Below are 27042 nucleotides of genomic sequence, written 5' to 3' on the forward strand. Positions count from 1 at the left end.
CAAACTGAAAGGGAGTCAGGCCATTTCTGTATTGGCAGAATATATTACAGAGCATATGACATAAGGAACATTCTATCAATCAAGCAGCACAGTTACAGTGTTTTGTAACATAATGATCAAATAAAATGAGCAAAAAACTATGTAATAAATTTCTTTCAAAAATCTCTAGGGCTACTTATAGACATAGGATCTTACAAGCCTCCACTCCGCTGTTTAAAAAATTAAAGATATACGCAAAATTCATTGCCCATTAACAGATCAGAAGAAAACAATAGTATATCCAGTTCAAAAGGAAAACTTGATTTCAAGAATACACTTACTATCTGCCTACTCCATTCCTATTCACATAGTGATGAATTCTAAAGTAAGAAATTACAAAACTACACTGACTGGGTCCACTACAAATTTATATTATATAATTTCACCTAGGCCATCATCGGTACATGCAAACTTTCTGCTCTTACTTAACTGTACCTTCATCTTACTTCCCACAGCTTGTACTCTGAATTTTTCAAGTCCCACTCAGAATACTGCCTTACATTTCACTAAAAAAAAGCTGAGTTTTGGGGGGTCAGTGAGGTGGCACAGTGAATAAAGCACTAGCCCTGGAGTCAGGAGGACCTGAGTTCAAATCCAGCTTCAGACACTTGGCACACTTACTACCTGTGTGACCTTGGGCAAGTCACTTAACCCCAATTGCCTTGCCTTCCCCTCACAAAAAAAAAAAGTGAGTCCATTCAATACAAAATACAAAAATATATCAGTTTTATGCTGTGATCAAGATACCAGATCCATACGGGCAGAAAAAGTTGGAAAGACAGCTGCTACCACTAAATTCTGCCAAGAACATATGGTCTTAGTGCAATGGAAAGAATACAAGTCTAAGGTTAAGGAGACCTGAACTGTTAATCTTTATTTCACCAATAACTAAGTACGGACAAATCAGTTTACCCATGTCTCTACTTCCTCACTGATAAAAGGAGCTGATCTATAACGTCTCCTGAACTTTTTTTTTAATTTTTTTTTGCCTTTTGGAAGGGGGAATGCGGGACAAATGGGGTTAAGTGACTTGCCCAAGGTCACATGACTAATAAGTGCTAAATGTCTGGAGGCTGGATTTGAACTCAGGTCCTCCCAATTCCAGGGCCGGTGCTCTATTCACTGCACCACCTAGCCACCCCTTCTTGTTTTGTTATTATTTTTTTTTGGTCTCCTGAACTTCTAAATTTCCATAATCTGTTCCCATCTGTGACCATGATACAAAAGAAATTATATAGTTTGAAATAGAGAAATAAAACTTTTTAGGGTTAAACAATTTTGGATTACATACTACAAAAAATGTAGCAGCATATGCCTGAAAGAGTAAAAGGGCTCACAATTTCAGTAGCCTTTCAAGTCATATTCTGACTAAAGAGTGGACAATTTATAGTTTTTCCTCAAATAGGTGAATTATAATGGCTAACAAAAGCTGTCATTGGTCATAATTCTGGCTAACAAAACTACTATTTATTCCTTTTAAAAAGTACACCTAAATCCCAAAGTGAGCCCTGGGGTGAAATACTGAATTTATCTTCTCTTTTTGCAAGTAAATAGATGAGAAAAGGTGCATGATTTCAAACAATGTTGTATTATTTTTTTCAATGGCACAGTGAGATTTTTAAAAAAATAATTCTCACTACCACATGCTAAGATGGGGAACACTAATAAATCAAAATGCTTTTGTATAAAAATTTGCTAAGTAAATATTTGGAAAGAGTTCTAAATATGAAAACAATACAAATGAGGAGAAAAAATAAAACAGAAAATCTAACTTGGACATTTCAAGTAACTATGGTTTTGAAAATACAATGTGATGGGTTGAATATATCAAAATTAGAAGCAATTATAACCCAGGCAGTTATATATCTCAGTTACGTAAGCAGTTGTTGTAATAATGGAAACTATAAAGTTTTGGGACTGGGGGATGGGAGGGAAGGAATCAGTTTATCTAATACTCTAAGACTATGGAGTAAAACATTAAAAAAAATTTGAGGAAACCTAAGCTTTGGGATTTTCTAAGAAAGGGAGAGAGAGGGAGAAGGGGAGGAGAATCGAGAAGGAAGAAGGGAGAAGAGGGAAGAGGTAAGATAAAAGGGAAATGGAAAGGGAAGGAAATTACCTAACATTTATAGAATGATTCCAGTAGCTTTCAAAATAATGATAATGAATGACTCCTAAAAACTGGGCTATACATACTAGTGGTTTTAAATCCTTGTCAGTATTTCAAGGCATTCAAATGACTTTTGGCACCTATTAACTTCTTTATTTGAAGGAGTTCCAGTGGAAGATGTCCAAATGTTTACATAATTAGTATTAACTGGTATTAAAGTTTTACACATACGTATCTATGTGCAAAAGTGATGAAGGCAATAAGAAAGTGTCAAGAAGCAGGAAGATTCTTTATGTTCAAATACTCTAAGAACAAAGAAAATAACAAAGGAAATTCTGGATAAGCTCCATGGGTAGGCCTAAGAAACAAACCATATAAAGGAAAGTTTAGATTTATAATCAAGGTCCACAAAATCTTATCCAAATGTTATATAAATGTTCTTAACTATCAATTGTGATGTCTACAGTGATAAAATGTCTGCACATCCATCATTTTGAAAAGTCCAAGAACTCATTCGAAATACAGCTAAATTAATAAAGTCCATTCCAACAGTGAATATTTCTAATATTTGGGCTATTAAATTATAGAAACTCTTAGTAATTTTACTAAAGCTTGAACTCTTGAATTAATAACCACCTTTTACTCTACTAAATAATGTCATCATTCTATTACTTTGCACACCAATGTGGCAACCTCTAATAAACTATAAGAAATAAGAGCAAACAAGTTGTACTAACATGAATGACAAAGAGATTAATAAAGTAAGGTCAAGAACTAAAGCAGTCACAACTAAAACCAGTTGCCCAAATTACACTCCCACCCCCACTCCCCACCTCCAAAAAAGTTATAAATCCATACTCAAACCACTCTGACTTAAATCAATTTCCAACATATCCATCCTTACCTCTCCAGCTCAGCTATCTTCTTATCTTTATCATTCTTCTCATTTTCCATTTCCTTTAAGATTTCCAGGAGACGATCTACCTCTGCCTGGGCCTTACTGGATTCATCCCTATGCTGTGTAATCTCTTTCTCTAACTGCTGAAGTCGATCATTCATCTCAGGACTGCCTCTGGCTTCTAGAGTTGCTTCATGTGCCTACAAAGTAAAGCAGGACAAAGACCATTAGAAACACACACACACACACACACATACACACACACACACAGAGCAATCAAAGAGTATTTATCAAGGACCTGCTATGTACCAGGCATTGTCAAGAAATGTATATTTAGGAAAGGAGAGATGGAGGGTGGAAGAGAAAGAAGCAAGGAACAGATGGAGGGAGGGAGGGGAGGAGGGAAGGGGAGGACGGAGGGGGGGGAGGGAAGGAGGAAGGAAGGAATCCACTATTTGTTAGACACTGATCTAAGAGGCTTTCAAATACAATTTCATTTGACCTTCTCAACATTTCTAACAGGTAAGGGTTATTATTCCTCATTTTACAAATGAGGAAATTAAGGCAAATAGAAGACACATGACTTGCTCAGTAGTAACTGAGATCAATTTAAAACCTCACACCCAGGTCTCTATCCACTACACAACACTGCTTTCTACTCAGGGAATCCTATGTACCTACGCAGTCTATGTAAAACACACAAAACATACACAAGACAACCTGGGATGGAAAGGCATGAGCAACTGGGTCAAGGAAAGATCTCCTGCAGAAGGTTATGCTTGAGCTGAATCCTGAAGGAAACAACCAAGGAGTCCAAGAGGTAGAAGTGACGAAAGAGAACATTCCAAAAGTGAAGGAGAGTCTGTGCAAAAGCGCAGAAATAGAGAACAGAAACCACATATGAGGAACAGAAAACACATCACTACAATTAAAGTGAAGAGCACATAGAAGAAAGGAAGATATAAGGAGATTAGATAGGTAGGTCAGATTATGAAGGGCTTTCCATGCTCAGTGAAGGAGGGAACAGGATCCTAGAGACAACAGGGATACATTGGAGTTTACTGAGTAGAGGAGTTATGTGGTTAGATGTGTGCTTCAGGAAAATCACAGTGTGAAAGGACATGGGCAGACAGATGGGAGAGAAAGGTTTAAAGTAGAGAGATCAAATAGGAGACTATGGTGATAGTCTAGGTCTAAGATACAGGTAACAAGGGCATGCACTACAGTGGAGAAAATCACAGGCATGCATAAACACATATACATACACATTATGTGTGTGTGTTTATGAATGAATGATGAAGAGGAAAAGCCATGATATGGCAACTGATGGAACATGTGAGGTGAGAACAAGGAGTTAAAACTGACACTAAAGATGCAAAACTGGGTGAGGAAGATGAAAAGAAAAAAAATGAAAATCTGGAAAAGCAGAGGATTTAAGGGGAAACTAAAGAGTGTTGCTTTATATACAAATCTTTTCACACTCAATACAGGTATAGTGGAATTACATCTTACACAGAGGAAAGAGATTCTAAAGTTGGTAGGCAAGGGAAAAATTGAATGTAGTCAAAATAATTTTGATACAGTGGAAGGACTAATGATCACAGAGTTAGAAAATCTAGGTTCAAAATGTACTTTTTCTATTTAGCAGCCTCAGTTTCCTCATCTATAAAATGAGGTTAGACAAAATGGCCTATCAGGTTCTCTCTAGCTACAGATCTGTATATTCCTACCCTTGAAAATCTCTTACAGTCTCTATAAAATAATGTACAGTATCTTAAAATTATATCTCAAGTTACAGCTTGAATGAGCCATAAAATTGCCTATAAAAGGTAGTTTATATTAAATGAAAACTGAGATTGTTGCTATGAAAACGACAGAATATAAATTTTACTTTCCATTACAACCACATTGTTATTGGCCAGGAAAGAGTAAGAAACAGAATTTCTACTCAACAGAAGAGAAGAGAAGCAGGTAAACAATTAGCTGGCAGGGAAAAGAATGATTAGGGGAGAAAACTAACCAAAAAGCATTAGTAACTTATATTGGAGAGGGATCACCTGCAATGGCCTGTTCTTCCTGAATCAGCATGAAGCAAAAGAGAGCACAGAAGCAAAAGAGGAATGAGTGAGGAAGTTCAAATAAAAGCGTCTCTCTCATTGGCTGAATCATTCAACCAAACTGGATCAGCATCAGTCCAAAGCAACTGATGGCCTATGGGAATCAAGTGAAGCCTCTAGAATCAAACTCCACTTGGGACAGTCAACTCAAGACAAGTAAGAAGAGCTGAGAATGAGAAAACAGCAGACTCTGGCTCTGTCTGCCTTCTTCTTTCCCTTTTTCCTTTATCATTTTAGCTTCAGAATCCAAATACAAAATACCAATAGTACTCTATAATACAATCTAGACTTTATAAATTGCTTTTTACCAATATTAAAAAGGAAAATGTCTTTACAAAACTAAATTGATAATCATAATAATTGCTTTTATTGTGGCTTTTCATTTATCAGAAGTTGGTTTTCCACAGCTACAAAAAGTTAGTTAAGAACATTAGAATCCAAGGAAGCTAACAAGGTTACTAAGTGGAAGAAAGAGAAGGGTCCAGGTTAGAACCCTGGCATGTATCCGCCAAGTTAATGGCGTGAAATGTTTGAAACTAGCAAAAACCCCTGAGATAGAATGGTTAAACAGCTAGAGGATAGGAGAGGGCAGTATTGTCAGACCCCAGGAAAGCAAGACTGAGAGCCGAAAAGGCTGTAGAGAGATCAAGAAGGAAGGTAACTGAGAGGTCATTAGTCTTCATATTTAGAAGGCCACTGATAACTCTGACCAGTTTCAGTTGAGTGATGAGATATAAACCCAGACTGCAGATAGTATAGCAGACAGTGAATGTAAAGGAAATGAAGGCACTAAATCTTCACAGTTTCTCTGAGAAAGGGAGGCTCAAAACTGGAATATCTGATTTCAGATCCAGTCTCTTATGCTTCCTGACTGTGAGTTCTTGGGCAAGTCAATAACCTTCCCCTGACATCAGCTTCCTCCTCTCTGAGATGAGAAGGGTGTATTAAATGGCTTCTAAGACAATGTCCAGTTCCAAATTCCAAACTTTAAGATCTAGTCAATCTCATTATACAATTGAAGCTTCCACCTATGTGCCTCTGCTCAGGATATAGCCACAGCTCTATCTACATCCTTGTCTCTTGCCCATTGAACTACTTTCCATCCCTGAAAGGCTAATTCAATATCCCACTCCCTATATGAAGGAACTGGGGAGCAGAAGAAGGTGAGTTAAGCTCAAAAATTCAAGTAAATAAAATATATTAAAATATTTTAATTAATGCACTTCTGAAACAAATACACCTTTAAAAAAACAATTTTTTTTTGCCTTTTGGAGGGCAATTGGGGTTAAGTAACTTGTCCAAGGTTACACAGCTAGTGTTTTGTGTGTGTGTGTGTGTGTGTGTGTGTGTGTGTGTGTGTGTGTGTGTTAAGTGTCTGAGGCCAGAACCAAACTCGGGTCCTCCTGACTCCGGGGCTGGCTCTTTACTCACTGCACCACCTAGCTGCCCCCCTTTTTTTAAAAGCAATTGGGGTTAAGTAACTTGCTCAAGGTTACAAGGTCAGTTATTTCTGGGTGTGGTTTTAAGTATCTGAGCCCGGATTTGATCTCAGGTCATCCCAACTCTGGGGCTGGTGCTCTTACTCACTGTGCCACCTGGCCGCTCCTCCTATTATTTTTAAATTCAACAAACATTGATTGGGCAACAGAATGTCAAAACCAATAAGATTATTCCTGCTAATAATCCAATTTTCCTAATATAATACAGAATACATTTAACACAAAAATTAAAAATTTCTAGTGCTCTTACTATTCTCCATCATAGACACACATAAATGTGACAAATAGATGCAAAGCACTTTGTGTAACAAAGAATATTCTATATAAATTGAGCTGAATGTTTTGGTAAAATCCCAAGTTGTCACACCTTAAGGACTAAATGTACCAATTCTCAATGACATTTTGTCAAAATAGAGCAGGCTAACAGGTACAATTACCTAGGATGCTCTTTATTTACAGTCAATCAGTTAATAACCATTGATTAAGTGCAGACTCTGTGCCTCGCATGACGCTAAGCACTGGGGAGACAAAGAGAGGCAAAATGCAGCCCCCCCCAAAAAAGGCTACAGACTAACAAGGGATACAACAAACAAGCAAATATGTTTTTTTTTTAAAGTCACATGAAACGGAAGTAAACAAGAGAAGAAAAGGCTAGAATTAGGAGGGGTTAGAAAAGGCTTCCTCTCAAAGATATTTTTTCTTTATTTTTCTTGATTGTTTTGGAGAGGTCTGCATGTTCTTTCACAGCATGACTGACATGAATATGTGTTTTGGATGACTATACAGGTGTAACATGTCAAAGTGCTTGCCTTCTTGGTGGGTGGGAGGAGAGGAAAGAAAAGAATTTGGAACTCAAAATTTGAAAAAGGAATGTTAAAAATTATTTTTACATGTAATTGAGGGAAAAAATAAAATATTAAATAGGATCCAAAGTAAATAAAAGGAAAGGCATCCCATATAAGATAGGATTACAGCTGGGAATGAAAAGAAGCAGGGATAAAGATAGAAAGGATTCCAGACATGGGGAACAGAGAAAATGCCCATGTCAAAAGACAGTCTTATTCAGGAAACAGTCAGCAGACCAGGGTCACTGAATCAAAGAATACATACTGGGAAGAGGAATGGAGCAAGGTATAACAACACTGGAAAGGTAGGGGGCCAAGCATGAAGGGATTTGAATGTAAAACACGATTTTATATGCTTCTGGAAGTGACAGAGAGCCACTGCAATTTATTAAGTATGGGAGTGACATGGTCAGACTTACCCTTTAGGAAACTCACTAATACCTTAATAGAGGATGGAATGGATTAAGGAAGAGACTTGAGGTAGGATGACTGACCAACAGGACATCGCAATAGACTATGAATAAGATGATGAGGGCCTGTACTTAAAGTGGTAGCAAATTTTATTTTATTCTGTGTTGAGAGAGAAAAAATAAAAAGACAAGCACATGACAGGCCAGTACAAGCAACCAGAAGAAAAGAAATACCTTTGGAACAACACAAGGAAAAGCATGTTGAAATTTAAGTCTCCCTCAAATCTGTTCAGGATGTCTTGCCTTATAAAATCATGGTTTCCAGAGCATAATTTCAAGTAAATTTTGATGACATCTGATAAATCTACATAACTCCTATTAAAGAAGAGATAAAAAAAGGCATAGTAACACAGCCTTAGCTATAAAGCAGCAAGAAAGAACAAACATGAATTATGGAATACTTAAAAAATTCAAACTGTTACATTGGCTTTGATTTGCCAGAGCACTCCCTGGATTGGGTGGAAATGGCTCAGAAATACTTTGGAGTGCTAACGGAAGAAAAAACAAGAAAGAGAATAAACAGGTGTAATGGCAAACAAAGGAGTACTTAGCTCCTTGTTTCAGTTATTCAAGTATTTAGATCCTTGTTTCAGTTCTTCAAGTGCCTTTGAGCCCTGGCTGCAATTTGAAAGTGGGAGGAAATTGCTGATGCAACAGGAATGGTGGAACAGGAAAGAGAACCACCATATAAATGCAGGAGCACAAAGTGGAAATGAGTAGAACTGAGAGGGAGAGCGCTTGTAGTGTCTGGCACTCTGTCTGTTCTGTCTGTGCTAATTTGTGTTTATGTTACTTTGTCAGAAAGAAGTATTCTGTCTGTTGACAGTGTTACTTTGTCAGACAGAAGGATTCTATCTGTTGATTGTGTTGTTTTCTGAGAGAGAAGCACCCAGTCTGTTGACTTGTGTTGATTTCACAGGCAGAAAGTGAACTGAGATAATATTGTCAGTAATATATGTGAGTATTGTTGTAAGTCTGCTAAGCTTGGTGTGTGGAGCTGGATTGGTGTGTGGAACTAGACCTAGAGCAGGGAGCTGCCTACCTGTGAATCCAGGTGACAGTTAGGTGAATTCAGGCAAGAGCTGTAAATTTGGAAGAGAAATCATTGAGTTTGGGAGTCAGCCTCAAGTCAAGATGAAAGGACCTTTCCTTCTGTACTTAGTGTTAACTGACAAGATCACAATTTACAGTGACCTAGTGGTGGGAGACCTTTGTACACCTTAAGGATAATTGGAAGACAGTCTCCAATCAAGATGAAAGAAGACTTTAGCTGGGTACTTTATACTGATTGAATCAAATTGTGACATATTGAATGATATCTATTGTTTAAGAGTATGTGGCCACTTTAGTAGTAAGTTGTTAATGTTATGTCATTGGGGATATTGTACTTTGGTTTCTGTGAATGTTCTGCTTTAGTTTATTGATGAATAAATAGGGAGTTCACTATACTATGTGATCAGAACCTTAAAGTTATTCACATCAGCACTCCTCAGGAGAGCTGCCCATGCTTGGTTTTACAACAGGTACAATAAATAAATAATAGCTACAGTGAAGAGAAGGAAAATTAAAGAATAAAACAATTAATTTAAAGAAAATCTTTAACAAATTCATCAATAAAGAATAGAACAATAGCAGAGCCAAGATGGCTGAGCTCCTGCTCCAAATACCTCCAATACAGGTAAAAAAAAATTACTCTAATCAAGTTTTAGAGCAACAGAACCCACAAAGTGACAGAGAGAAACAAATCCCCCACTGCAGGCAGGCGGGAAGGCCAAAAGGAAGAGTCTATCACACCAGATTGGGACCTGAGTGCAGACCCACGTGAGCCGCCTGGACCCAGAACCAGGGTGGCCCCAACCAGAGGCATAGATAAGCCAGAGCAGACTTCAGGAGACTGAATCACCAGCAGCTGTGGCAGATTCTAAACCCATAAACACCAAAGAGAAAGTAAAAGGTCAGTGGGGAAGTCTGTTGGAACCAGATGACAGAAGAGTGTGCTCTGGCTCCCGTGCAAAGGGTAAGAGGTGGCAGAGTTGCATGCTGCTGAGTGGCTGCCTCTGGAGCTCCTGGCCTGCAGATCGCAGGGGGACCAAGTGACCATTCAGAGGATAACTGCTCTTGCTTTGACCTGCTTGGATCTGGGGTGCAGTCTTGGGCAGTGGTCCTGAGGTGTGTGGCCAGTGTACCGAGGCTGGTGGTGGCTGTAGAGAGAGCGTGTTCCTCATAGCTCTGACAATTGTGAAAACCTCTGCAGTTCGGGAAACAGTTCTCTCCACTCTGGAAGCAGAGATCTGCTGTGGCAAAGAGCTCAAAAATCATGTAATTGGCTGACAAGATAAGCAAGTACAGGAAGCGCAATCAGACCACAAAATCCTTGTTGGGGGACAAAAAAGATCAAAACATGAAACCAGAAGAAGAGAAGAAAGTCAAAAAACCCTTGCATCAAAAGCTTCCAAGAAAAATACAAACTGGTCACAGGCCATGGAGGAGCTCAAGAAAGACTTTGAAAATCAAATAAGAGAAGTGGAGGAAAAATTGGGAAGAGAAATGAGAATGATTCAAAAAAATCATGAAAACTGAGTCAACATTGCTAAAGGAGATCCAAAAATATACTGAAGAAAATAACACCTTAAAAAATAGACAAATGGCAAAAGAGGAGCAAAAATCCAATGAAGAGAAGAATGCCTTAAAAAGTCAAATTGGGGAGTAGAAGCAGGACCTCTGCCAGCTTCCACTTCCACCTTCCCCAATCCACATAAAAGGGGACACTAAACAAACTTTGGAGCTGCAGAACCCACAAAATGAAACAGAGAAGCTAACCTCCAGCTGAGGACAGCCGGGCAGACTGGCAGCAAGTGGCCAGCGCAGTGCTCTGGAAGCCGAGCCCACCAACTTGTGAGCCAAGGTTTTGGCCCCAAGGCGTGCCTGCCCAGCAGCCAGCTGGAGGGACTCCTTATCACCAGAACCTGTGGCCGTTTCCAGATTGATCAACGCACAGATGTGAAGGACAAAGTAAGAAATCAATGCAGTTTGGACTTTGGGACCCAGTAGGTGGGACTGCATCAGCTTTTGCCCCCAAGCGAAAAGTTGCTGAGATGCCCTGCTGGTGCCACCTTGAAACTTCAGCTCCTGCCCTGCAGAGTGTAGGGGGACCAAAAGACCAGTTTGAGGAGTAATCACTATTGCTTTAACATGGTTGGATCTGGATTGTAGTCTAGGGTGGAGGTCCTAGGATGCATGACTAGCTTACCAGAGTGTGTGGAGGCCTCAGAGAGGGCACCCAACTAATACCTCTGGCAGCTGAGAAAACTCCAGCGTTTGGAACGAAAGCTCCCCTGTCTGGTGGCAGAGGCCTACTGTGACAAAAAGCCCAGGGGTCAAGTGACTGAGGGCAACATGACCAGACAAAGGAAGCAAAACAAACAGAAGATTCCAACATTAGACTCCTATTTTGGGGACAAAAAGGAGCAAAGCATAGAACATGAGGAAGACAGTGAAGTGAGGAACTCCTGCAACAAAAGCTTCAAAGAAAAATATGAACTGGTTACAGGCCATAGAGAAATTTAAGAAGCAAATAAGAGAAGTGGGGGAAAAATTGGGAAGAGAAATGAGAATAATGCAAGAAAAATTACAAAATGAGAGTCAACATCCTGACTGAGGAAAATCACACCTTAAACAACAGACTGACTCAATTGGCAAAAGAGGCTCAAAAAGGCAATGAAGAGAGGAGTGCCTTGAAAAGCCAAATTTGCCAGATGGAAAAAGAATCTCAAAAGCTCAATGAGGAGAATCATTCCCTTGGACTTAGACTGGAGCAAAGGGAAGCTAGTGACTTTAAGAGAAATCAAGATGATGTTAAACATATCTGAACAAATGAAAGAATAGAAGGCAATGAGAAATATTTTATGGGAAAAACCACTGACCTAGAAAATAGATCCAGGAGAGATAATTTAAAAATTATTGGACTACCTGAAAGCTATCATCAGGGAAAGAACCTAGAAATCATCCTCAAGAAATTCTCAAGGAAAATTGCCCTGATGTTTTAGAACCAGAAGGCAAAACAGAGGTTGAAAGAATCCACCGGTCACCTCCTGAAAAAGATCCCAAAAAGAAAACTCCTAGGAATATTATAGCCAGGTTAGGGAATTTCCAGATCAAGGAGAGAATATTATGAACAGCCAGGAAGAAACAATTTGAATATTGGCGAAACACAATCAGGATAACCCAGGATCTGGCAGCTTCTACACTGAGGGATCAAGGGGCCTGGAATAGTAGATTCTGGAGGGCAGAGGAGCTGGGATTAAAACCAAGAATCACCTACCCAGCAAAACTGAGTATCCTCTTTCAAGGGAAAATATGGTCATTCAATAGAATAGAGGACTTTCAAGCATTCTTGATGAAAAAACCAGAGTTGAATAGAAAATTTGACATCCAGATACAAGAAGCAAGAGAAGCTTGAGAAGGTAAACAGGGAAATCATAAGCCACTGATCAAAGTTGAACTATTAACATTCCTACATGGAAAAACAATAATTGTAACTGATAAAACTGTTCTCAGTATGAAAATAGATGAAGGGAATATATATATATATGTCTATATGGGAGGGTATACGGGCATATGAATACATGTGTGAATGTTTGTATATATGCTTACAGGTATACACAGATAGAGGGCACAGGACCAATTTAGTAGGAAGGGATGATACTTAAAAGGGGAAATTAAGAGGTGAGAGAGGAATATAATGAGATGACATGGAGGGAGACAGAATGAGGTAAACTATCTCATAAAGAAGAGGCAAGGGTAAGGGTTACAATGGAGGGGAAGAATAGGAAGGCAAAAGGGAATGGGTCAACATTATTCTCACTGAATTTGGCTCGGGGAGGGAATAAAATACACACTAAATGGGGTATCTCACCCTACAGGAGAGTATAGGGAAGGGGATGAGAGGGGAGATGATGGAAGGGAGGACAGGCTGGATGGGAAGAAAGTTGGAAGCATACACTTTTGAAAAGGGACAGGATCAAAGTAGAGAATAGAGCAAGTGGGAGGTGGGATAGGAGGGAGGGAAATATAGTCAATCTTTTACAATGTATCTACTATGTTAATGTTTTGCATTAGCTACATATGAACAATCTATACTGAACTGCTTATCTTACCAGTAAGGGTGGGTGACAAGGGAGGAAGGGAATGCATCTGGAATTCAAAGTTTTAAAATCAAATGTTTAAAATGATATATACATATATACTATTATTAACACTATCTAACATGTAATAGGGAAAGAAGATACACAGGCCCTGGGGCATAGAGATCCACCATGCCCTACTGGAAAAGTCTAAGGGGGTATGAGAGAAGATATGGGAGAGAGCAGATTGGAGGAGGGGATATCCTGTGGGACTGGGGTGGTGGGTAGGGGAAAAACGGGGAGAAAATTTGTAACTCAAAATCTGGTGGAAATTAATGATGTAAATCAGAAGTTAATAAAGCATCTGAAAAATGAAAAAAAAAAGTCAAATTGTCCAGATGGAAAAGGAATTTCAAGAACTCACTGAAGAGAATAATTTTTTCAAAATTAAACTGGAGCAAATGGAAGCTAATGACTTCATGAGAATTCAAGATACTATAAAGGAGATCCAAAGAAATTAAAAACTAGAAGGCAAAGTGAACTATCTCATTGGAAAAACCACTCACCTGGAAAATAGATCGAGGAGAGAAAATTTTTCAGTTATTGGACTACCTGAAAGCCTTGATCAAAAAAAGAGCCTAGAAATCATCCTTCAAGAAATTATCAAGGAAAATTTCCCTGATATTCTAGAACCAGAGGGCAAAACAGAAAATGAAAGAACTCACTGATTGTCTCTTGAAAAAAGATCCCAAAAAGAAAACCCCTAGGAATATTATAGCCAAATGCCAGATTTCCCAGGTCACAAGAAAATACTGCAAGCAGTCTCAGTATTGTGGAAAAACAATCAGGATAACAAGACCTCACAGCTTCTACATTAAGGGATCGAAGGGCTTGGAATATGATATTCTGGAGGTCAAAGGAGCTAGGATTAAAACTAAGAATCACCTACCCAGCAAAACTGAGTATAATGCTTCAGGAGAAAATTTGGTCATTCAATGAAATGGAGGACTTTCAACATTTGTGATGAAAAGACCAGAGCTAAACAGAAAATTTGACTTTCAAATACAAGGAGCAAGAGAATCATGAAAAGATAAACAGGAAAGAGAAATCGTAAAGAACTTATTAAAGCTGAACTTTTTACATTCCTACATGGAAAAACGATATTTGTAACTCATGAGATATTTCTCAGTATTAGGATAGTAGAAGGGATAGGAAACAAGACATAAGCACGAACATAAAAACAAAGATAAGGAGTAGCATGTGTTTGTGAAAGTATTTGCCTATATATGTATATGTCTGCATGTGTGTGTGTATGTGTGTGTGTGTGTGTGTGTGTGTGTAATCATAGAGGGCACAAAGGAGTTGAATATGAAGGGATAATATCTCAAAAATAAAATTAAGAGGTGAGAGGAATATATTGGGAGAAGGAAAAAGGGAGAGATAGAATAGACTAAATTATCTCACATAAAAGAGGCAAGAGAAAGCCATTACAAGGGAGGGAAAGAGCAGGATGGTGAAAGGGAATGAGTCAATCTTACTCTCACTGGATTTGGTTTAAGGAGGGAATAATATATACACTCAATTAAGTATCTTACCCTACAAGAAAGTAGGGAGGAAGGTGACAGGCGGGAGGGGGTAGATGATTAACAAACCCTTTTTAAAAGGGACAGGGTCAAAGGAGAAAATAGAATAAATGGGGGGAGGAGTGGGATAGGATGGAGGAAAATATAGTTAATCTTTCACAATATGAATACTATGTAAATGTTTTACATAACTGCACATGTATAATCTATATTTAATTACTTGTCTTCTCAATGGCGGAGGGTAAGGAAGAGGGGAGAGAATCTGGAATTCAAAGTTTTCAAAATAAATGTTAAAAAAATTGTTTTTACATGCAACCAGGAAATAAGATCTACAACCAATGGGTATAGAAATCCATCTTGCCCTACAATGAAGTAAGGGGGAAGGGGGTGGAAAAGGGGGTATAGGAGAGAGGGCAGTCTAGGGGAAGGGGTAATCAGTATGCTTGCTATCTTGCGTCGGGGAGTTGGGGAGAGATGGGGAGAAAATTTGGAACTCAAAATCTTGTGGAAATGAATGTTAAAAACTAAAAATAATTTTTTTTAAAAAAGAAAAAAAGTGTGGCATCAACAGGATAATGCTGCAGTCAAAAGATATTTTTGACTGCACTAAGAAAGGACCAATGAGATAACAGCAGTGCTGAGGTACACTTTGGGCATCCAAAAACTAAAGAACAGGCAAAAAAGGGGATGTTAGGGGTTGTAATAGAACGGTGTTTAGATCAAAGGGAATGGGAAGATAAGGGCGGTTTCTTTAGAGGGGTATGAGGGAATAGTTTATAGTGGGCTATAGAAAAATGTTTAGATTTACGCGAAGGAGAGTATAGGTGAGTGATCCTTGGAGGGGGGTAGGCAAGTAATAGGAGGGAAAAGTAGCAGACAGAAGTAGAGGAAGTAGGGGCTTTCCAGGTAGCACAGTGAGTAAGAGCACCGGCCCCAGAGTCTGGATGACCTGGGATCGAATCTGGGCTCAGACACTTAGCACACACCCAGAAACACCTGGCCATACATGAGCAAGTTTCTTGTAATGGGAATGTAAATTTTAAAGATCTTCCCTGCCCCTAGGCTAAACTGCACCTAGAGCCTGTGGTGGGAGGCTTGATTTTCAGTAGATACTTTTTGATTGGCCAGTGGGTCCAAAAGGTTGTTACATTCTCTGAGCCAGGAGAAGGCTATATAAGCCCTGATGTGTAGCTTTGTTTTGGGGCTCACTTTGAGAAGTGTTCTGTGATTTGATATGGATTCTGGGAAGCCGTTGTCCTGAGCCCCCCGGCTTTGAAAAAACCCAGATGTTGATTTGGTATGGATGTAATGGCTGGACAGTTTGGAAAACTGTCTACTTGATCTGTTTCTGTCTTGATAATTCTGCCTGTATGCTTTGAAGTTCGGGGTGCTGACCTTTTTCCCCTGACCAAGGTAAACGATATATGTCTGACTGATTAAAGTAAGCTTGTTAACCCATTTTGAGTTGCTTTTCTTTATCAAAGCAGATCCAAGAACCCGTGGTGGCAGCAAACCCTGAGGACGCTTGTGGTGCTTGCTGCTACATTTCTTAACCCCGATTGCTTAGGGGAGGCCATGTGGCACAGTGAGTAAGAGCACCGGCCCCAGATTCGGGATGACCTGGGATCGAATCCGGGCTCAGATACTTAGCACCACACCCAGAAATAACTGGCCTTGTAACCTTCTGCAAGTTAGTTAACCCCAATTGCTTTAAAAAAAAAAAGTAGAGGAAGTAGGAGGGATAGAAAACGAGATATGCACAAACATAAAAACAAAGATAAGGAGTAGAATGTGTTTGTGAAAGTATTTGTTTGTATATGTATATGTGTATGTAAATATCTATAGCTATAGAGAACTATATCTATACTTAGTGCAGCCTTCTGGCAGGGGGAGGGAAAAAAAGAACAAAGTAAAAAAGTACACAGTAGAGAAGAAAACTTACAAAGAAGCACAGAAAAGATGGATAATTCTCAACACAATGTGTAGTATATATCATATAGGCTTTCTTGAAATAAAAATTTGTTACATATTTTGAATCCTCTCTTATGTTCTGCTATGCACATGACATGCTTTTTTTATTACTTTGTATTTAAGTTCCAATTTTAAAGTTTATGATATGTTTTTGTTTCTTTTCTCTATTCTGTATTTGTGCTCTGGTGTTTGAGTCTAAAATAAAATTTAAAAAAAGAAAGATTTTAGAAAGATTTCTGAAAAAACATAAACAGAACAACTAAAGCATAGTGACCAAAATGATGAAGTGCTTTGAAATACTATTAGATGAAGATTAAAGGAATCGGAGGGGAGAGGGGATGTTTAACCTGAAGAAAAAGAGATTTAGGCAGGACATGACAGCTATTATTATTGGAAGGGCTGTTAAATCAAATCAAGTCAACAGATTTGGGCCAGAGAACAGAACAAAGAATAAAGGGTGGAAATTGCAAAGAGGCAAATTTAGGCTTTGTGTAAGGGAAATCTTCGCAAGAATAAAATCTATCCCAGTGGAATGAACTGCCTCAAGAGTAGTGGGGTCCCACTATTACTAATAAATGCTGCATGATGACTCCTCAGGTTACACTGTCAACAGGGTTCTTATTTGGGTATCTTTTGGAACAGATCCCCTCTGAGATCTCTTCCTACTCTGAGGTTCAATGATACATGAACATGAAATCTCCTACAAAAAAAGGAAGCAATAATTAGCTGGGATGTATATATTTCTGTGTACTGATTTCACCCGTATGTTGAAATTTTTCTCAAAATTGACAATCCTCTGAAAGTTTTACACTTCTTATCTGAATATACATTACATGCATTATCAGATAATATCACAGCATTATGAAGTGCTTTACAAACCTTAATATACTATGCAAATTTTTATGAGTATATGCCATGTGAAACTTCTACACATGGACCACAATCTCTAACACACAGTGCCAAGTTCTTCCTTTCTACTATAAGCAGATATTAACAGAGACCTCAATCCATACTACTCTTCTATATAGAATAGGATTCCTTCCTTGTATGAGGTATACTAGATGCCCACTGAGGTCTCTTCTAAATCTCAAATACTGAGATTCTGTGATCTCCATAGATCATGAAGTTATTAAGTGTTTGAGGCAGGGCAAGAACATAGGTCTTTCTATCCAAGACCATTACTCTATAAACCCAGGATGGCTGATCCTGGTATTTTACTATTAGAAAAGGAAGCAATATAGGCTATACAAAATTGTTCTAATAGAAAGAATATTAAATTGATCATCAAGAAAACTCTGTTTTATTCCAGGCCTACAAGATGTTGCTGTGTACTAAGGTATAATGGCAAGCACAGAAGTAGTTCACACCTTGTTTCAGCTATTGAATTAACACCTTGTTTCAGTTCAACTTTCTTTTGAGCCTTGTATCATGTCTGTTAAGAAACATAATGTGTGAACCCTAGAACTCATGAACTCCTGCAACAGGAAGGGGAGGTGCTAATGACCATATACAAGGAGAATTTCTTGTCTAGAGACAGCAGAACTGTGAAGAGGAGTCTTGTGGTGGCAGAGTCAAGAAGGAGAAAACTTGTGGTATCCCAGCACTCTGTACAGAAACCCTAGGTCCTTACTGGAAGGCCTGAAAGAAGATTTTCTGGTTGTATGTTTACAGAAGCCATGGAGGAGGATTTTGGAGGTCCTGGAACTTTACTGATGATTTGTGCTGACCTCCTGGACCTTGTTTGTTGGTCTGTGTTGATTTCTATGTTGATGATTTGTGTTGAGTTCTCAGACCTTGTTGGTGGGTCTGAGTTGATGTTGACTTCTCAGACCTTGTTGGTGGGTCGGAGTTGATTTCACAGGCAGAGAGTGAATTGATGTTGGTGCCGGCCATGTGCATGAATGTTATTGTGGCTCTGTCAAGCTTTGTCTTCCCAGAAACAGGAACTGTGAAGGACTTGAGGTGGATTGGACACAGTGAACTTCGAGATGGAATGGGAACTGGATGAAGAACTGGACAAGGAGTTGGACAGGGAACTGGGAAGTGACAGTTGGAGCTGGGACCAAGGAAGAGGAACCATGGAAGCTGAGAACCAGTCTCAAGTCAAGATGAAAGAACACTTTACTTGGAGAGTATGTACTGACTGATTTATGATTTAAAATTATGATTTACTGTGACCTAGGGGTGGAGAACTTTGACACTAAATTAAGGTCTCTATGACTGACTGAATGAATGTACTTTGTTGAAAACTATGTGAGCACTTTGTTGAAAACTATGTAGCCATTTTAGTGATGAGTTGTTGAGTTGTGACATGGTGAATGCTGTATTTTGATTTTTTGTGATAAGCTGTAACATTGTGAATGCTGTATTTTTATTTTCTATGAATGTTTTGCTCTGATTTTTTATTGAATAAATAGAGAGTTTGCTATACTATGTAATCAGAACCTTGAAAGCTATTCACAGCAGCAGTCCTCTGGAAAGCTGCTCATGCTTGGCTTCACACAAGGGAAACCATAACACTCTGCCAGTTGCCAATTTTTTCATTTTATGCTAATATCTAGCCACTATCCCAAAACCAAAGATTTTTTTAAAAGAAAGATCTTATGGGGGCGGCCAGGTGGCTCAGCGAGTAAGAGCACCGGCTCCAGTGTTGGGATGACCTGGATCAAATCCGGGCTCAGATACTCAGCACCACACCCAGAAATAATAACTGGCCGTGTAACCTTGAGCAAGTTACGTAACCCCAATTGCTTTAAAAAAAAAAAAATTAAAAAAAAAAAAGAAAGATCTTAAGAATCACCATTCCAATCCGTCATTTTCAGTAAGAACACAAAAGTCAAGAAGTCCAACAAATGGCCCAAGAACCCAAAAACCAAGAAACCTCCTGATCTGTTCAGTGTATTTCCCACTATAGTACACTCCTCACCAAAGGAACTGAATTTCAGTGAGATTAACAGATTAGAAAGGAAAAGACCTAGGAGCATGGTACATAGTACTGTACATGCTTTGCATCTTTTTCTATTTTTTCGTTTCCCTTCCCACTATGCACACACAAGCCCACATGAACACACATGAACCCTAAACATACACACACAGCATAAAGATACTGTGGAATAAGGTACAGGAATATGGTATTTTAAACCTCTGGGATGATTACAAAGTTTTTCATTGGATAATACTGGTGTTTCCTAAGCCATCTACAATTTAAATAAAGCAAGACAATAGGGTAATTTTTTAAACCTTTTTCAATTGTGATTCCATTTTCAGACACTCTTCCTTCTTCTGCTCCAAAGCAATCTCCAGGGTCTTGAGCCTTGAGTCCTTCTTCAGTCCTGAGGAAGCCAGAGAAGAAGCATGTTCCTTGAGGTCTAAGAGTGAAGCCTAAAAAAATAACAGATATCTGATATAAATGATAGTCAGAAGTCTCAAAATTTATGCCACGTCTGGGTGTTCTGATTTTCACTCTACTGGTATATACAAATATTTTAAAACCAAAGAATGACTGTTAGAAAAGACAGTTTTTATCTATTTTAAACTTAAATCTAACCTAAAGCCAAAGGGTGTTTAAGACTAGCTGAAAGTTATCCAGTCATATAAAGAATTCAAGTTTTGAAGTTGTAAGTCAAGTTTCTGTTACCAATAAGCCTGAATAGGTATAAGCAAGCTCAATCATATAACAGTATTTTCACTTTTACATGAAAGACTATACAAGGCTCTGCTATAAAATTTATGTTTCTATACATTTCCAAAGGATAAGCATTCCAAGGCTGTCTCTAAAGCCTATGTCTTATCAGTGTATATGGCTTTAGGCCATTTATGCTCTTTAGTTCACATACTTCACATGAAGGAGCATCTCCACATACACACTAAGAAGAAATTAAGTTGACTTATGACCATGCAAGATTTCTCTGCCAATAAAAGAAACACTTACAGAGCTGAAGATCAATAAATCCTTCCTTCATTTTCACATTCCTTCTGCCTTGCCATTATCCCAATAACCCCCAAAATTTAACAGGGTTCCAATGATTTCAAGAGCTGATCATAGAAATAGTATAAATGAGCAGAATTTAAATTCATCAAGTAGTTAGCCAAGAATTCTACAGCATATGTAATATTCTAAGTAACTGAACAACTTCCTAAAATATATTTTGACCATGTCCTTCAAGTACTTTTCAGAAAGCTTACTATGATTAGATTCACCCTCCCAATTATTCTCTATATGATCACTATCCCCAAAAAGAACTATGACAGTATATATACAATCACAACATGAATAAACACACATACACACACAGAAGTCTTTAAGTCAAGAATATAAATTTTAATGAGATTAACCTCTTTCTCAGAGAGGTCTCCTTGCAAAAGACTGACTTTTTCCTTTAAATCCTTCAGGTCTTTCTTATAATTGTCAATCTCCTCTTGCTTCTCTCGCTCATCTCTGTCCCGCTGTTCCTTCAAGCGTTCAATTGTCCTCTCCTAAGGAAAAAAAAAGTCTCTTAATGGTTTCATTTGTTACTATCAATTCTGATTAAAGCTAAGGAAATTATACTTTTTCTTTTCATCTACCACAGATTTGAAAATTGTGTGAGGTTTTTTCTTTAATTTTTGCCCTTTTTTTAAAGCAGTTATCATTCCCACAATAATTCTGACAACAGAGAGTCAACATTGGTCTGATTATGCCCTCATTAATATCCAGATTCTCCCCCACCTCTCAACTTCTACTAGTCCTAGGGATTACTAAAAGATTCATTTACAATAACTCCATTAATTCATGCTCCAAGTAACAAAAAATCTAAATAAAACTGGTTATATCAGCTAAGGGTATTAAAGGAAGGAATGAAGTAAGCATTTTTCATGCACCTATTTATTAATACCTCATTTTTAAGTTGAGGAAACTGAGGCAAACAAGAGGTTAACAGGCTTGCAGAGTCATAGGGAGTATCTGAAACCACATTTGAACTCAGATCTTCCTGACTTCAGGCCCAGAGCTCCACCCACCACAACAAGAAAAAGTGACATGTAATCTGTAATAAGCTTACTTCTGATAAACAAAGAAAATAATCCAAATATGCATTGTATGGCAAAAGGATCATAAGGACACACCTTCCCACCAATGGTCATGAAGGTCTGGTTACTGGGGAGGGGATTTGGGGGGTTTTGGGTTGTCCTAGAATTGTTGTACAAGGGTATATAACTGCTTGCTTGATTTTTGTACTTTGCTTCCCTATACCAATGTTTGTTCTGGGTAGGTGACGCCCAACTCTCACAAGACCTGTTAGAAATAAATAGCTTCTGTTTCTACATGGAGAAACGTCTGAGTTTTATTTAGGCAAGGGTCTTTGGGGTCTTTATCCCACACATGTATATGGCATGCAACCAAAAAAAATGAGGTAAGAAGGGGTACTATTAAAACGACTTGCTTTCAAACAGGTAGTCAGCAATTTGGAAAACTGAAGCAGCAAAACCCTAATCCCTGATGGGCAGCCTGAAGTGTTCTAAATCCAAGAGATTCAGGGAATAGTGACCATGCCCTTGAATAAAAAAATCAAGTCTAAAACACAAGGATGTTCTAGAGATTGCCCAGATGTCACAAGATAGGTCTAGTCACTTCTTTAAATAGTCATTCTTTAAAAAATTCTTTAAAGGTTTTATTTCTATTAAATTCTTTAAAATAGGCATTCTTTAAAAAAAAAAAAAAACCTACAGCTTTGTATATAAAAACATACTGTGAAATAACAGCAAAGATTCATGGTTATTTCACCCCAAAACTATAATGCCATTTCAAATACACTACATTAAAAACCTGAAACTAACACACATTTTTTAATTAAAAAACACAAAGACAGTAGAATTTACTAAAAATGATCAAAGAAGACAAGCAAAGAAATTATTAAAAAGATGTAACCAGGAAGGCAAGGGACCAATTGAAGGGGCTCCAGGAGATTAGTACTCAAAATGTATCCATTGGTCAACATCCCTTTACTGAGCATTTACTATGTGCTAAATACTGTGCTACACACTAGGAATACAAGGAAGGCATTTTCTAGTAGAGAAAACAACAAGCAAATAAGTAGATACATAAAAGATACATCCAGAGTAGAGATGAAAGGTAATCTTATCTCAGAGATACTAGCATGTAAGAGCACTAGGAAAGGCCTCCTCCAGAAAGTGAATGAGCAGAGTCTGGATGAAAGCAATTCTGAGAGGCTTTAAAGTACACCTGCACAACATACAGCCGGCAGGCCTCTTGCAGCCTGCCAAAGTGGCCCACAGGTGGGATGTTGTGCAGGTTTGGTTTACATCCTTTACATTTTTCTCAGGCCACCAGAAATTTGGCGGGCCACATGAGCGCCCAGTGGGCAATATGCTATGCAGGTCTGTATTTACATCCCCTACATTTTTCACAGGCTGCCCAAAATCCTTTGGCAGGCTGTATGTTGTGTAGGAAGGACTGCATTAAAGGAAGAGGCAGAATAGGGCAGGTATAGGGGACATCTACTGTTAAGAAAGAAAAAAAAAACCACAGACCTAAAGATGAAAGATCAAAAGTAGGTTTCTGAAGATGGAAGAGACATGAGAATCTTTGTAGACATAGGTGAGTAGTCAACAGACAATGAGAGACTGAAACCAGTAAGAGAGTAGGGATGACAGAACAAGCAATCAACTAGAGAAAATGGGATGATATGTGATCGCTTATGCACACAGAGGGGTTTGCATTGGCAAGGAGAAAGGCTTCCTCGTCATATGAGATTAGGGTGAAGAAGTTAATAACAGATGATATCTGGGTAGATAAGATTAGAGGGAGGGAAAAAGAAAAAGTTCTCAGCAAATGGTTTCCATTTTTCCAGTAAATTGAGGCAATATTCTGAACTGAGAGGGTAGGAGAGGCAGGATCCTGGGAGGTTTAAGAAGGATAAAAGGATGGTGAAACATTTGGTGAAGTGCATGAGGAAAGCCTCACCAACTGAAGACCCACTGGACTTATGTGACATAGTTTCATGATTTTTTCCAACTTCATTCAGTGGCATGTGAATAGGAGTAAAGGCATTGGATAGTAGGAATAATCCAAGGCTCTGGCTTGGCAGGGTAAGATCAGTCATCATGATAACAAGACAACAGACTCAAGAGAATAGGATAGAGTTGAACCAATATAGGAAAGGGAGGAGAGTATATAGAGTGCAGCAATGATGACCTGGGAAAGAACTGAGGGGTTGAGAGATTCAGAAGTCACAGTTGATAAAAACAGAAGGTTAGAGGTTATAAAGCAGAGAAAAAGGTGGAATGTCAAAAGATTATGATCAGATAAAAGAATTTCAGAGTTCATGAACAAGGAAGTAGAATATTTATGGATGGAAAAATCAAGGGTAAGACTATGTATCTGCAATAGGGTTGAAGAGTAGGTCAAAGGAAATGAGTAAGTTGAAGAACTAGGAAGTTAGAGTATTAGAGGGGGTATTGGTGTATATGTATATGTAAGCATGTAAATATATACATATATGCGCATGCGTTTGTGTGTGTATGTGTATATGTGTGTAAAGTCCCTGAAAATGAGGGCAAGAGCTTGAGAAAGGAAAAAAAAGATTGAGCTAGGCACTGAATTCATTGAAGAAAGAAAGGGAATGTCTCAAGAGGTTGGTAAACAAAAGCTACTAGAATCCTGATTAGGTGACAAATATGTACCAAATATACCTCAAAAAAGGAGAAGTTATTAAGTGATGTTGGTAGAGGGTGAGTCTGGGAAATAGCAATGGGGACCAAGGAGCACTCTGACTCCTCCACCATGATCACTGAAAGGTAGGAGGGAAGAAGAAAGTTTAAGTGAAACTGTAACAAGCTCTGGGTCAGGGAAGCTGTGTCATCAAGAGGAATGAGGTTTCCTTGAATGCAAGACAACTGAAGGAAAAGATTTAAGACAAAAGCAATTTTGTTACCTATTAGAGCAGGGATTTGAGAAAGCACAGCAGAGTAGGCGGAGAGATCTTGAATGGACTGCTGGGAGTGGGATGAAGGGGAGAACAAGTTAAATGGAATAGGAGCAAGCAGTGTGGAACAGAGAATGAGGTTTGTACAGTGATAGTCAGTGATTCAGGTGTGGATTGTGATAGCATGGCAGTGTGCTAATCACTGAGAAATGAATTCATGTATGTTACCATCATCCCCAGAGGGCCAGGCAGCAGGGGTGGAAGTGTAATAGGCTGTTAACGGAGAGTGAGAAGGGAGTCTGGACCTTCTCATGATATGGAGGTTCCAGGAAGGGAATCACTGAGTCAGCCTTTAGGGTAGAGTTGTTCCAGGCTCAGGCAAAGGTGCATGGCTAGAGATGAGGTCAGGGAGAGGAGGAGAGTCCCAACCAATGTGGACTGGTTATGCCATGGCTGTACCAGGCTCGAATTCTCTTTTCAAGCGACAGTGGATAGAGTACTGGGCCTGAAATCAGAAAGACTCATCTTCATGAGTTCAAATCTGACTTTAGATATTTACTAGCTATGTGATCCTGGGCAAGCCACTTAATCCTGTTTGCTTCAGTTCCTCATCTGAAAAAATGAGCTGGAGAAAGAAATAGCAAATCACTCCAGTTATCTTTGCCATGAAAACCCCAAATGGCCTCACAAAGACTCAGATATGAATGAAACAACTCAACAACAACTGCCATGATATTTTAAAAATCTACATGGCTAAAGTATATCAAATTCCAAAGAGGAAAAAATCCCCAGAACTGGTGTAAGAATATCTGGCTACCTGGAAAATCTTGCAATTGTCTTCAGATGTGAAATTTGTCTTTTCTAGTGGCAGCTGCAGAAACTGGAAATTTGTAAAAGGATTTTCTCCCTTTCTATAATATGCATGCCGGCAAGAGAGTGCTGATGTAGGCACAAAAACATTTATAGCAGCTCTTTTTGTGGTGGTAAATCAAGGGGATGCCCATCAATTGGAGAATGGCTAAACAAGCTGTGGTATATTAATGTAATGGAATACTATTGTGCTGTAAGAAATGAGGAGCAGACAGACTTCATAATAACCTGGAGAGACTTATATAAACTGATGCTGAGTGAGAGAAGCAGAACCAGGAGAATATTCTACATAATTACAGATATATCGTATCTGTGATGACTGACTTTGATAGACTGGGTTCATCTCAGAAATGCAAGGTTATAAGATAACTCCAAAGGACTCATGATGGAAAAGATTCTTCACATCTAGAGAAAGATTTATGGATTCTGAATGCAGATTTAAGCAAACTACTTGCTTTCTCTCTTTTTTGTTTTATTTTGTTCCTTCTTTCTCGCTTATTCCATTGGTTATAACCCTTCTTTACAACCTAACTAATGTTTAAAAGTATTCGTAGAACCTATATCAGATTGCATGCCGGGGCGGCCAGGTAGCACAGAGAGTAAGAGCACCGGCTCCAGTGTTGAGAAGACCTGGAGATCGAATCCCGGGCTCAGATACTCAGTACCACACCCAGAAATAACTGGCCGTGTAACCTTGAGCAAGTTACTTAACCCCGATTGCTTTAAAAAAAAAAAAAAAAGATTGCATGCCACCATGGGGGGTAGGAGGGAGGAGAAGGAGTGGGAGAAATTTAGAACTCAAAAGCTTGTGGAACTGAATGTTTTAAAAGAGAGTACTGAATATTCTCTGCTGTTATAACCCTTGGGATTTCACAGAACCACTGAATCTGAGATTTAGGAGACACTTCAGAGGTCATTTAGTCCAACCTGTACTGGAATACTGAACTTGAATTCCACTAAGCCCAAAAGACTTTTCAGACAGACTACTATCTAGCCAAATTTCCCCAATCTAAAATCATAACACTGACTTTTTTTTACCCAAGACTTTACAACCTCTATTAAATAAAATCTTATTAGTTGTCTAGCCTACCAAGGTATTTTAATATCCAAATTCATCTAATATGCTATTTATGCTCCCTTAGCTTTGTGTCTCTCCAAATTTGGCCTTTGTGTAAATCACTGATTAATTTTTTTTTTTTTAACAAAACAGGGCTGGGGGCAGCTAGGTGGTGCAGTGAATAGAGCACCAGCCCTGGAGTCAGGAGGACCTGAGTTCAAATTCAACCTCAGACACTTAGTACAAAAACTAGCTGTGTGATTGGGCAAGTAATTTAATCCCAATTGCCCTCCAAAAAACAAAACAAAACAAAACAAAACAAAATAGGGCCAAGGATACTGTCATTAAAGAATTACTATCAAGATGACACTGACCTAATAACAACTATTCCTTTGGTCTATTTAACAAGTTATGAATATACTTAACGTTACTACTGACTAGTCCACAAATATCCATCTTTTCTGCAAGAAAATCATAAGAGATTCAATAATATATTTTGATGAAATCAATCCTAGTAACCCCATTCAAGAAGGGAATG

General features: G+C 38.6%; 1 protein-coding gene across 12 annotated transcripts in view; it reads right to left on the bottom strand.

Moving 5' to 3' along the window:
- ERC1 (ELKS/RAB6-interacting/CAST family member 1) overlaps positions 1 to 27042 on the bottom strand; it is a 496604-nt gene that overhangs the window by 284134 nt on the left and 185428 nt on the right. For all 12 annotated transcript variants that reach the window (XM_069094346.1, XM_069094345.1, XM_069094342.1 and 9 more), the window contains 3 exons: positions 20991 to 21131; positions 19896 to 20036; positions 3054 to 3247 (listed from right to left, as the gene is read on the bottom strand). In XM_069094346.1, coding sequence (XP_068950447.1) covers positions 3054 to 3247; positions 19896 to 20036; positions 20991 to 21131 — 476 coding nt within the window. The remainder of the gene's footprint in view (positions 1 to 3053; positions 3248 to 19895; positions 20037 to 20990; positions 21132 to 27042) is intronic.

This window comes from Petaurus breviceps, unplaced genomic scaffold (assembly GCF_028583685.1).
Source record: "Petaurus breviceps papuanus isolate PSGF00001 unplaced genomic scaffold, PetGlider_PUasm1.0 216, whole genome shotgun sequence".
Taxonomy (NCBI): domain Eukaryota; kingdom Metazoa; phylum Chordata; class Mammalia; order Diprotodontia; family Petauridae; genus Petaurus; species Petaurus breviceps.